A 13137-nucleotide genomic window follows, 5' to 3' on the forward strand; every position below is an offset into this window, starting at 1 on the left:
TGATAGGTATAATGACGATTGCAATATTGAAGCTATTACTACTACTACTGCAGACAATGATAGTAACGGTAAGAGGAATGAATGACAATATGTATGTATAAATATGTATATATATATATATATATATATATATACATATTTATACATACATATATATATAATATATAGTATATATATATATATATCGTGGGATGATGCTGATACTCGTACCGTACGCCTCTGCCATCTTTGGAAGAATGAAAATAAATATCATTATTGTCTCATATTATATATTAATATATATTATAATATGTATATATAGTATATATTATTACATATATATATATATATATATATATAATTACATAAATACGTGAATTATTGCGTATGTACATCTCAATGAGAAGTGTTTAGCGGTGATTACAAAATCGCTTCTTTGAAATTCCGTGGGTTGAATAAAATACTTCAAAACATTGTTATCATTATCATATTATTATTAAAAGTGTTATCATTTATTTATTTATTTGGTTTTCAATCACACGTATCAATATTACATAATGCAAAATCACAACATACAATGGAAGGTCAAAGCATCTAATTCTTCTTTTTTTTTGGTATTGTCTATCAAATGTTAATTTAAGAAAAACTCTTTTTTCTGTTTTTACTCGTTTCTTAAAATACAATGCAAAAATGACGTCGATTTGTACTTTAAATATCTGTGTTGGGTTTAAGTTCATTTTAAATGAAGGCAGTGATTATAGACTGTCACGGATCATATTCGTGATGCTATTTAAATGACCCTCGTAGATTTTTTTAATGGATCTCTCGCTCTGTTTCCTTAGACTAGAAAACAGTCGCTTCACTTAAATCATGTGTAAGCCCTCATGTATTCTCTTTTCAATCTTTCAGTAAAAACACACTTAAGAAATCAGCAAGAAAAAGAAACTTGGTACAGGTAGAAAGAGATACAAATTGCAATGTACAAGTGATTATGATGCGCTATTCGTTTGATATCATACGCTTGTCAAAAATTAGGTACAGCCACAAAAAAAAAAGTTCTTTTCCTCTCTCGTTTCCAGTGAAATTTAAGCAACTTGAATTCATTCTATTGATGGAAATTATGCAAATTTCTTTGAAATAAGATATTACGCGTACTGCATTCAAAGTATCACGTTGTTTCAATCTGGTAGAAATATTGCAAATATTTAAATATCTTATGAACTACAATGAATTATTCTAACTTCCTGTTTGTGTATGGAAATAATTATAAGTATATGTATGTATATATATATATAATATATATATTATTTATATATATAATATATATACAGTGTATACATATATATATGCGTGTGCATATATATGTGTATATATATATACTAATATGTAAGTATATATATATAATATATTATATATGGTAAAGTATATATATACTTACATATATATATAATATATATATAATATATATTATACATATGCACACTCATAGCGTTTGATCAAATTGATCAATGGTAAAATTTTTATATTGTTAAACATTTATCTACTGTTTTGTATTGTTATCGTGGCCTGTAGGTTGTTTGCATATACTTTGTATGAATCTACATAAGATTCTTGACTGTATTCGTTTGATTGTGAATTCGTGATATCGAACAAAATTCGAATGAAGAATATCATAAGAAAAACGGTCTCTGGTTGTATTTATTCACGATGCTTTGGCATAACTTAGCCAACAATATTCGATTTTTATAAGTAAATGAATGATCTAAACGGATAGATTTTCTCCTCATTTTTCCAGCTACTTTAGAAATTGCTACGTGGGAACGTAGTATGAATTTTGTGATACACGTTGTATGTAAGCTGAATCAAGAGAAACACGGCATTTTGAAATTTGTAAAGCAAGTTTGATCATCAAACAACAAGCATAGATAAATCTTTTTCAATGATATTGCACTCGCTTCATAACAAGAAATATTTTTTCAAGATTTTCTTAAAATCATGGCATATGGCAATTGCTTGATTTTTTAACCACATTGAAACTCGAATATATCAAACTGATAAAATTCATATGTTTTATTCACATTTTAATCATTTCATTTCTACAAGGTATATGTATAATAATATAATTTACAAAAATTCATCACTGTATTAAACTTTGTGTTATTTTCTTTCTTTTTTAACCTTCTTTATGTGTATTTACATTAACAATGTATCAGACATGATTGCTGTTTGCTTTTCTTTTTCATTAACCCGTTGAGGACGGACTAATTTTACTACAACATGCATTTCCCATAGACACCTGCCCGAGTATACTCGGGACTCGTCTCTCAACAGGTTAAAAGTCCCGAAATAAGTCTAGGCATGAAGAATGACCCTTTCGGTTAAAGCTTCCAGTGCACGTAAAATTCTTTTGCTCTTCTCTGATTGGTTTGATCTGCTTTGCTTACTCGTGAAAATCGATACAATCAACAGCGAGGGCGTCAGCAATAAAAGAACAGAGAAGAGGCCTGATCGTTTCGCAATGCGCGCCAGTAAGACTTCTGGCCTCGCTAAGAGCTAGAGCAAAATATATCGCGATCCCAGCGTGAAGGGCCCATCGCGATTTTGAAAGCCAGAAAGTATTTTTCAAAGCGTGCATGTTATATACATCTATAAGGACTTCTAACTGCAGACGACGACAGCGAAAATTCGGGCGAAACATGGCGCGCCAGACGCCTTCGCCGCATATCTTCATTGCCTTGGTTATTTTCCTCTCAACGACCCACCAATGCAGGTAACAACAAATTTCCAGCTTATAAAGTTGTTAGTACTTTGTATACCTTTTCCTTTTTGTTTTAATTTTTAATACAATTAACCATGATAATAAGTAAACAACAGCATCCCAAGAACAAGTATTTGATTTGATTTGATTGATTTGATATATTTCTGCTTAATTCCGTTACATCAGATATAATTGTGTTCAAGTCATACAATTAAGACAAACAGCATATCGACACATAGTTTTAGTACAAAATAAAACAAGTACAAACAGCTTAGAGAACTAAAACAGAAGGGTCTCCACAATAAGTCGAGGCTTGACGGTATGGAGACCCTATACTTCGCTACTCAAGTATCAAGCAACAGGTTTGTGTGTCATTGCTATTTACTATCATTCATTTCATGTGTTACTTGTGACAGGTGTAATTATGTTGTGTGTCTTTAATGTTCCTGGGATAATCTCTCTCGTATCAGAATGAAATCATATTTTGAATGGTTTAAATGCAAAACAGATGTACTAATTTCTTCAAAATTGAGAAATGTAGCAAAAAAGGCTGCTGAAAACTGCTTATCCAATAGTGGCGAGCCAAGGAGTAAATTGGAGTCGAAGGGGCCTGAGCTTTCGATCCTAGCAGAATCTTTGAGGCAAAATGACCTTGAGAAATTGAGAAATGTGAGATGAAAGCTGATGGGAAAAAAGAATCTAATAACTAAGAAACATGTGGTAATCTTGATGATATCTGCAAAACAGTTCATTTCATATCAAAGGTGCAGTGTCGTCGAAAAGATTTACTTTTTCCCTTTTTGATGATGCCATATCTAAAACTCAAAAATTGCATTTATCTATTTTCATCTAAACTCCTTATTTTGACATAAAGACACACACACACACACATGTATATATGTATGTATATGTATATATATATATATATATATATATATTCATTTATTTATATTTATATATATATGAATATTTGTGATCTTGGCGGAAGATTCACTGTAACATCACAACTGGGGGATAAGCCATTGGTAGACATAAGTCTTGGAAAGTTAACGAAGGAGTAAAAACAGAATAAGCCTTGTCGTTTTACGTACAATATGTGCTGAAATAATTGTAGCTGAGTGCAAGATTTCTTTTTTATAGCAACTAGACACAATCACTATAAGGAGGTAGGATGCACACATTCATCACACTAAAACATATGCGTTGTTGTGCCAACATTTGTGCTAACACACACCTCCACATTATTCATCACTGACTATAAAGTGATTCCAGTCATTTGAGTCATTTAATCATTTTCAATTTCACACACACACACACACACACACACACACACAACATCTTTTTGCGTCTCTATTGTCACTGTCCATGTAAACAACATTACGGTGTCTGTGTATCACTATCACAGTATCTGCCTTGGAAAGAAGACTTATTACTCCATACATCATAAGTGTAGAACCTGAAGATATACCTATACGCATATACATTCCCGTAAATTGTTCTGTAAATTAGATGGTTGGGAGAAGAGATGATTCAATGATTGGAAGAATTTCCTCACATCTGAGGGAAATATAAGTTGTGGTAAAGGGATGTAGTCAATAGCATCAGTATAGACTTTCTACCTTTTTTTCCCTTGCCTAAAAACATTCTGATTCTTCAAGAAGCTATCAATATATAATTCACTCAACCAGCAACATGTTGTATAACAAATATCAAAGTCTAATCAGAGGACCAAGTCGTAACTGGATGTGGATGGTTTGAAGAGGTCCTCTTACCACCATTAATGTGAAATGTTATCTTGACGGCGACTTATCTATGCATCGATATCTCCGAGTACAGTCTTGATAGTGTAGATTAACGTATGATGGTATCAGTCTTAATTCTACGTTTTGATTTTAGAGAAGTTGGAATCTTTGATTTAAGTTGCTGTCTTCAAACATACTTCAAATACAAAGACCCCCCAACTTCGTATCCTACCTGTTTTCTTGAAATAGTTAAGTCGAAAGCGATTTTTCATAACAGCGAAAATGTGTACTGTGTCAAAATAATCATGAAATATCGATAGTGAGATAATGTTGTTGCGGCTGTTGGGTGGTTCGCATGATTGTTTTCTTAAGTGTTATCATATATCACGTGCTATTATGACTATTTTTATCTAATAATTGTTGTTGAATATCATTTCTTAACGCAGCGGACTTCTGTACAAGGATCCAGACGCGTGGTGCACGCAAACGGTGGAAACTGAGCCGAGCACAGAAATGCGGTTACTGATAATACGGTGCTCGGACCTCCTACCTGGCGAGATACCGGAGAAAGAATACGGCGATACGTGCGAAGTTATGAGGTACAGTGTATCATGGGCGTTAATCGGATGGGGGGGGGGGGGGGGGGTGACCTGTATAACATCCCCCCCCCCAAAAAAAAAAAATAAATAAATGAAGTTGAAGAAGAAATGCGATTGTATTAATTTCAGCATACTTCTTGACGTTCGATCGCTCGCCCGCCTAGTGAGAGCTAAGGAGAGCTTTACAGTATTCTATCTTTTTAGGATTTGTATACATAAGTTGTACAGGCCAAAATAATTCAAGCGCTCGCTTTCTTCTTTTTCTTCTTCTTCTTGAAAGAAATATATATCGGATGATGTGGAATAAGAAGAATTACCAATTTTTTTTTTCGAGTAAACCCATGTATTTGTTGCTGATAGCCGACAGACCCCCCCCCCCCCATTCCCTGACACGAAAATAAATTTTCTCTTGCGTCATACCCGACATTGTCCTTGTTCGATTTCTAGCTTCAACATCTGCTTGAATAGTCGTCAATCGGAGGTCATTTAACACGTACAGGGAATGGGTCGTTTACAACATCCAGTTCTCTTTTGGAGGGATAAATCAATAGCACGTGAACTTGCGGGCCCGTGGACATTTGAAGAAACCAACAGCGACTATGCTATCGTATATTGCCTAAATGAAATAAGGCATTCATTTTCGCTTGAAAAACACAATTGACTCCGCGTAATCTTATTAGCCATGAAATAAACTTGGGTTAAAAGAGTGATTCCGAAAAAAAAACAAACACACACACACACACGAGATGATAAGAATTTAAAACGTGGACTACAAAATAATTCATGTTGTTATAAACAGTAGTAATCTTCGGTATGGCACTGGTGATAATTCACCATGATATTCACGGCTTTTACTGTTGGGTTTTTTTTCCTGCAAATTACTAAGCAGGAGTGATTTACTTCGGTAGAGAATGAGAACTTTTAAAAATTATATTTCAAAAAAATAATTTGTATAATTTGTTGTGATTCACATTGATACCTCATAGATTATGAAATAAATCTTGCAAGAAGGAGTCATCATTTTTTTTTATTATTATACATAACATCATGTTACTAATAGTACAGTTCGGATTGGCATCATTGTAGTTATCAGCAGCAGCAGCATTACAAGTTTGTTTGTTTGTTTGTTTGTTTGTTTGTTTGTTTGTTTGTTTGTTTTCACCTTGCTACATTCACGTTATGAAGGACGCTCGCTATGAAATGTTTATTGCAATTCCCAGAACAAACTCATCGCTTTGGGACCGAGCCTGTTCGGCTGCTAACACATGGAATCAGTTACCCGTTCATATCCGTTCTTTGCAAACATTGAGATTAAAGCTATCAGAACCTGAGAACAATTCTTTTTACTAAAGTACACAGTTACTCAACCTACGAAAACAAGGTCGTGGTTGCGTAGCATGTGACATTTTTCTCCTCCTCCTTATTCCAAATGCGCATTGGAATAGTTTTACCAGACAGATGGCGCAATAAAAATGGGTTTAATCATTGACATTGTAATAATTACAACAACAACAGTAATAATGGTTACAGTAGTACTAGAAGTAATAATAATAACAGTACTATTACTACTACTACTACTACTACTAATAATAATAATAATAATAATGATAATAAAAATAATGATAACAGTAATAATGAAAATAAAAGTAATCAAAATAATAGTAATGGTAATTATGGTAATAAGAGTAATAATAATGATAAAGATGATAATATATATTTCTATTATTACTTTTTTATTCTTTACATATTTTTCTTTCAGGGAAGTCACGACTGAAGGGAGCACGCAAATAATTGATGTTTGCTGTGACGGTTACTCTGGAGGAGCATGCCTTCGTAAGTATATGACAGAATGCTCTTACACATTATACATACGCACTGTTTGTTTGTTTTTTGTTGTTGGTGGTTTTTTTTTTCGTGTGTGTGTATCTGACTGTTCCTATATCCTATATCCTCTTATGACACAGTTGCCACTAAATTGATTTCCAGCCTTTATCTGTTAACGTCCCTGTGCATGTCAAACCACAGAGACATATAGTCAACAAATCATATTCAATAAATTTGTACGTGCGTTGAAATCTCATTATAATATGTTGCTGTTGTTGTTGTTGTTGTTGTTGTTGTTTTACCATCGATAAGTAAAAATCCATGACTCTAAAATTTGTCCGATCTATGACGTGAGTGTTGAGAAGACCAAAGAAACAAATGGAACATATTTCTGTACATGTGGGGTTTTTTTTTTCGTTAACTTATTGTGTTAAAGCCAATCCAATAGTATGTTCAATACGTCCAGCACATGGAAGTCCGTACGACACCATCTACAAAAATGTGTTTAAAATGGGCAATGTTGGCCGTACTCCTCTAATTACTAGTTTTTCTTCAACAATAATGATGTGTAAGTCACTGTCTTTGGCGATATAAACCTTAGATGTAAAAATAAATCTAGGATAGTATATATATAACATATATATATATATATATATATATATATACCTTGGGGTGACTATTTTCACACGATAATGGGCATAGTCCCCACATATTTTGAATCGTTACTAGCATTTTTGTTCATTTTTGCACCCTATTTTAATGTTCGAATGCAGCGGTGTGTGACCCACCTTGCGGGGACGAGGGGATCTGCGAATCACCGAACTTCTGCAAGTGCAATAAAGGGCACTCCGGCGCAACATGCGGTAAGAATAAACGAAGAAGGAGAAATATAATTATATTACGCCATGTACACGAAGAATTTAAACTCATCTTCGTTCTTGTTAAATTGAGATATTTGCCATCAAAGGTGCTAAAAGAAAGAGAATGATAAAGACAAAAAAAAATATTCTTAAGCATAACTTAGAGGATATGCATTGTTATGTAAGGTGGTATCACGGGAAAAATTGTATTTGTGTTAAACTCTTCACATGTAACTGTATCAGTATTACTATTATGAATATATATCTACATAGATATCTACTTTCTCTTGTTTCGATTATGTTATTATGTCTGGCACATATTGAAGCAAACACACACACAAAATGTTCCTACATCACCGCTTGACAGGAAAGATGTTCTACACATGCGCAAACAGTTGTTCCAAGTGTCCCTTCCTTGAGGAGGCGTAAACATCAGCACTGAAGATCATATACAGCTGTAAGCTAGCTAATGTCTATCACTAATATGTTTTTCAACGGTCATGTGGCCGGTCAATAGTGAAGACTATTACAGGAATGACATAAAAACGAATGCTCATTAAAAAGTAAAGAAAAATGACGTAAATCACATTCTTTTCAAGGTTATATGATTGACATATCATTATTGTTATGATTGTCATATTATTATTGTTCTTTTTGTCTTTTTAATATGCCACAGAAATAAAGGACGCAGAAACTTCAGAAGAAGCCGTTAACACTTGTCACTACGGCTCTGGAGGTCAAGTGAGAACGTTCGATGGTTACACATACTACTATCCTGGAGAATGTGTATATACGCTCTTCCAATTTGAGAGCTATACGATTACCATCGACACATCAGCCCGTCCGCCCATCGTCACGCTCTCGTGAGTTTGTTCACGTACATGTATTATCATCAGTCATTGTTTGAATCTCGCCTCGTTATTAATCGTTTCGACATCATTCGTCTATGTGTATCTGCTTCGTCATCTCATTCTTTTCCATGAGATGATGTCAGTGATAATGAAGATAACAAAAATAATAAAAGAGAATAAGAATAGTAAAGATCAATTATTATACTTCATTTCCTTTCCTTTCCTTTCTTTTCATTTCCAAAAGGATAAAACGAAAAATATGACGTATACATATTATACAAGCGAAATCAATGCAGCTCATTTTTTTTAAACAAAACATTGTCTAAGGGAATGGAAAATGGAACGGAGTACTGTAACTGAATGGCATCAAAGAAAAATTGTCGAAAACGGAGGGAACTCTTAAAAAGCCTAGTTTGTAGAATGCTCACCCCTCCATTATGTTGATAATGGTGGTAATGACTATTCCAATTATCAGCAATGAAGCAAGGAGGAGAATTGCATCGAAATGCAGTATCATTGCCTTGCAATTACCTATTCAATTCAATTCAATTCAATTCAATTCAATTCAATATATTCGGCACAAGATAAATCAAAAGTACATTATGTACACAATCAAAAACAAAAGCAATGTATATAAACATACATGCTCATGTTGTAGGAATTAATGCCGGGACCCCTTTGAAGCATCTGGTGCTTGTTGTTGGGGCCTAAAACAAAATTATACAAACTGCCGTTGTTCATGGCATATTGTGCAGAAATGAAAAGAAGGAAAAAAAAAACATAAAAAAAACACAAGAAAAACTTATCAGCCCTACACTATACACACACAACATGTCCTTATCACACACACACAGCGCAACACACACAACACACTCATTCAGTAGCAATGTCAGGATCAGAGAAGTGAAGAGAAGAATAGATTTGGTAGCAAGCAGTCTACTCAGTCATGGATAACAGTTTTTTTAAAAGTATGATGTTTGAATAATGTTCTGAAGCAAGAAAGTGTAGTGCTAGACTTGAGATCTGGACTAATTGAATTCCATTCATTTACACCTGTAAAACGAATTGAATGGGTTTCTAACTATTAAATGAGCTAATGACATTCTCAGGCTATATCTTTCCCGAGTAGGATAATCATGAAAACATAAATTACATTTAAACGTACCATGAAACAGAATAGGGAGAATACCTTTATGATACTTAAACATAAACACTAATATACTAAATCGAACAAGTTCATAAATGGGTAGAATTAACTTGAACTGTAAGAACTGCTCTTAGAAATCAATCTTATCGCACGCGTTTGTAACATAATAATAAAATTTCTCAACATGAGTTTTATACTCGCCCCATATTTCATTACAATAATTAAAATGTGGTAATATTATTGCATTGTATATATGAAGTAAAATGTTTCTAGGTACAAAATCTACCAATCTAGATAACACTCCAACACATTTTGATATTCTCGAAGATATGTTTTCTAAGTGGTGCTTCCACTGAAGAGACTCATGAATAAAAATACCCCCCAAAAAAATTATAATTTGAGTTCTTTCAAGAATTACATTTTCAATCTTAATCAAATCAGAATTTAAAGAAATTTTCTTTCTCTTAGAGTGAAATATGTATCTTTGTTGGTAGAATATATCTAATGGGCAGGAAGTGAAACATAAATTAGGAAAATTGACTTCAAATATGATCTTATTTTCGACCTTTCTGTGTATAGTTTACTTTAATTGAACCGACTGGTAGATGCAACTGCAGCCGCATTTTACCTTGTCCCGACCCTCTTGCAAAGGTTTAGTTTACTCTTCGTTTAAAATTTTGCATTGTTGTTCTGTTTCATATAATATTTCCGCCAGCTAAAGGAGATTTCAACTCTGAATCCACCTTTAGCCTGCAGATTCGGGCTAAAAATCGGCAAGGAATTATAAACCGTATGCCCCCCCCCCAAAAAAAAAAGAAGAATACAACGGGACCCTCAGCAAAGATAACTTCAGAAGTAGAGCATCAATCCAAATGTAATTTTAGGGAATAAAACTATATCTCTTTACCCAGATCTTACAGAAAACCTCATCCGATTTGCTTCTGAGGTCAAAGAGAAATGATGATCTTTGTAGAGCATATCAGGAATGCCTTCCCTCCACGTTCTGGCCATTAGGTTGATACATTAAAATGCAGTTCCAAGAGCATCCAAGTGCTAAACCCTTGGCATACTTTACAATGGGGGCTCCCGATTTCTCTATGACCACTTGACCAAAATGAATGTGGTTTTCTGGAAAATAAAGATGAGATTTTGACCCTGAAATAAAATTCACACAGTTCAATCAGATTGAAAGTTATCAATGCGGAAATTTAATTGTATTTTTCTTTGAAGGGGCATACTGTATTGATTTGTGTGGAAGTGACAGTTTTATTTTTCTACTTTATTGGTTCTAATTTCTGCAACTTTATCTGACTGACATAATAACGGTGGCGTAAATATATGATCTTAATTTTGGCTGATATGCATGACAAAGCTGAATAATTTTATACGTCTCAAGATTATTACTGTATTATGTAGGCCCTATGTCTGTCTGTCTTAATCTTTGAAGTCCTCAAGCATGAGTATTCCATTTTATCTCTGCTACAGGAACGACGACATCTCAATAGAGCTCATGGAAAACCAGCAGGTGAACTTCAACTCGCGTCCAAAATTACTTCCATTTTACCCTACCACTACAATCACCGTTCGAGCCTCCGGAATGCTCCTTATGATTGAAGAGCAAGCTGGTAAGTCACTCTATCATCCATGCATCTGTCTGTTTCAATAAACGGGAATAAAAAGGCAACAAAAACATGTTGCTGCAATTCAGATTCACTCTGCTAGTAATGTTTGTATGAGCAACTTAAAAGTAAACCGTTCGTTCGTCTGCAGTGATGTTAAAGACACAATGTTTCTTGCCTTTGATGTCACATATCGTGCCACATATCTTCATTGCAGTCCAATTCATCTAAATTTAAAATCTAATTCAGAGTATAGCTACGTTCAGAAGGTGATCCTTAGCTTCGAGGATAAGCTCTATAGGGAGCTAAATGTTTCACAGGCGATTTCGTTACGAAATCAGTCACTTGACTAATTTTGTGACGAAATCGACCGTCCGACACTTGGCGCCCCATAGAGCTTATTTCATCCTTGAAGTAAGCTTATATTTGAGAGCGAGGATGACCGTCTGAACTATTGCCTTTATCTACTATAACTACAATACTTTACCCATGGTCAATAATACAACTGGGTTTTATTTGAATGGCAAGTTTTCATCAACAGTAACGAGGAATATGTAATAGGCCTATAAATAATATGAATCAGATTACACGCAAAATGAATAAATGGATGGGTGAAGGTGAATCACCTATGATTTCCCATCCCCTTTCCGCTCCTTCTTACAAAAAATAATTCCGAATGGATTATGCGTGATTTTTATCCAACTTTTTTCTTACAGGAACTTGATCAATTAGGAAAGGAATGAATATTCTCGAAACAGAAGAAGGGAGAAAGAAGAAGACAACGAAAAACTAAGGAAGGGAAAGTAACAAAGTAACATAAAAAAGATGACATAAAGTAGAATCATTTTGTTGCGAGATGCTAGACGCCATGAGAGTATCCAGTGGTATAAATACACACAATCAAAATAGTATTATATCATCAGTGATTTACTTTTTTTCTGGTATAACGCTAATAACTTTACCAGCTCCAGATAAGCTGTAGAGCTGTATCTCAATTCTCTGCTTGCCACATTAATTACTTGTCCATAGGTATGCGTGTGAAATTATCTGCACATTTGGGTCAATGGCACAGAATGGGTTTAAAGTAATAACTACCATGCAACATATGCTTTCTCATTACAGGCTTCGTGATAACATATAACGGCGAAGGGGCAGTAAACATCCATCTCCCCAACAGTGCGGCCAATGACCTGCAAGCGAGAGGGCTGTGCGGGAACTTCGACTTCGACCCAAGCGACGATGTCGTCGGTTCGCTGGCGTCATTCGGCGAGCAGATGGAAGTCGATCCGGACAACACCTGTAGCGACCTGACCGACGAGATGATCGAACACCCGTGCTCGGGGCTGCCGAACAAGACTCAAATCGCAATCGAGGCGGTTTGTAGGTCGCTCCACGAGGACCCGTTCTCGGCCTGCAATAACTCGGTCAAATACGACCACTTCCAGCACCTGTGCCAATTCGAAATGTGCGGATGCGTGGATGGTGGAAGAGAGGTTGACGCGTGCACCCCTTGCGACTCACTAGGGCAATATGCATACGAATGCGCAAGAAATGGCTACGTGATAGATTGGAGGAGAGAAGACTTCTGCCGTGAGTGCCCTTTGTAGTCGTTTTCCTAATTGGGTGTTGTTGTTGGTTTTTTTTTTCATTACTTCCCATCAAGAAGGTTATGACAATGCCAGGGTTGGTTTGTTTGTCTGTTAATAAGTCTGTTTTCACGGATTTGGATGACGTTTTAAAAGAAAATTTGATAATGAC

General features: G+C 34.8%; 1 protein-coding gene across 10 annotated transcripts in view; it reads left to right on the plus strand.

Moving 5' to 3' along the window:
• The first annotated feature begins 2513 nt into the window (after positions 1 to 2513).
• The window catches only part of LOC139708322 (uncharacterized), a 127506-nt gene continuing 116882 nt past the window's right edge, over positions 2514 to 13137 (plus strand). For all 10 annotated transcript variants that reach the window (XM_071620277.1, XM_071620281.1, XM_071620278.1 and 7 more), the window contains exons 1-7: positions 2514 to 2749; positions 4926 to 5078; positions 6838 to 6911; positions 7676 to 7765; positions 8439 to 8625; positions 11246 to 11385; positions 12502 to 12969. In XM_071620277.1, the coding sequence (XP_071476378.1) occupies positions 2613 to 2749; positions 4926 to 5078; positions 6838 to 6911; positions 7676 to 7765; positions 8439 to 8625; positions 11246 to 11385; positions 12502 to 12969 (1249 nt within the window). In that variant the 5' untranslated portion in view covers positions 2514 to 2612. The remainder of the gene's footprint in view (positions 2750 to 4925; positions 5079 to 6837; positions 6912 to 7675; positions 7766 to 8438; positions 8626 to 11245; positions 11386 to 12501; positions 12970 to 13137) is intronic.

The sequence above is a fragment of the Diadema antillarum genome, unplaced genomic scaffold (assembly GCF_040938485.1).
Source record: "Diadema antillarum isolate AM-2024a unplaced genomic scaffold, OU_Dant_1.0 seq00001325_RagTag, whole genome shotgun sequence".
NCBI classification, from domain to species: Eukaryota; Metazoa; Echinodermata; class Echinoidea; order Diadematoida; family Diadematidae; genus Diadema; species Diadema antillarum.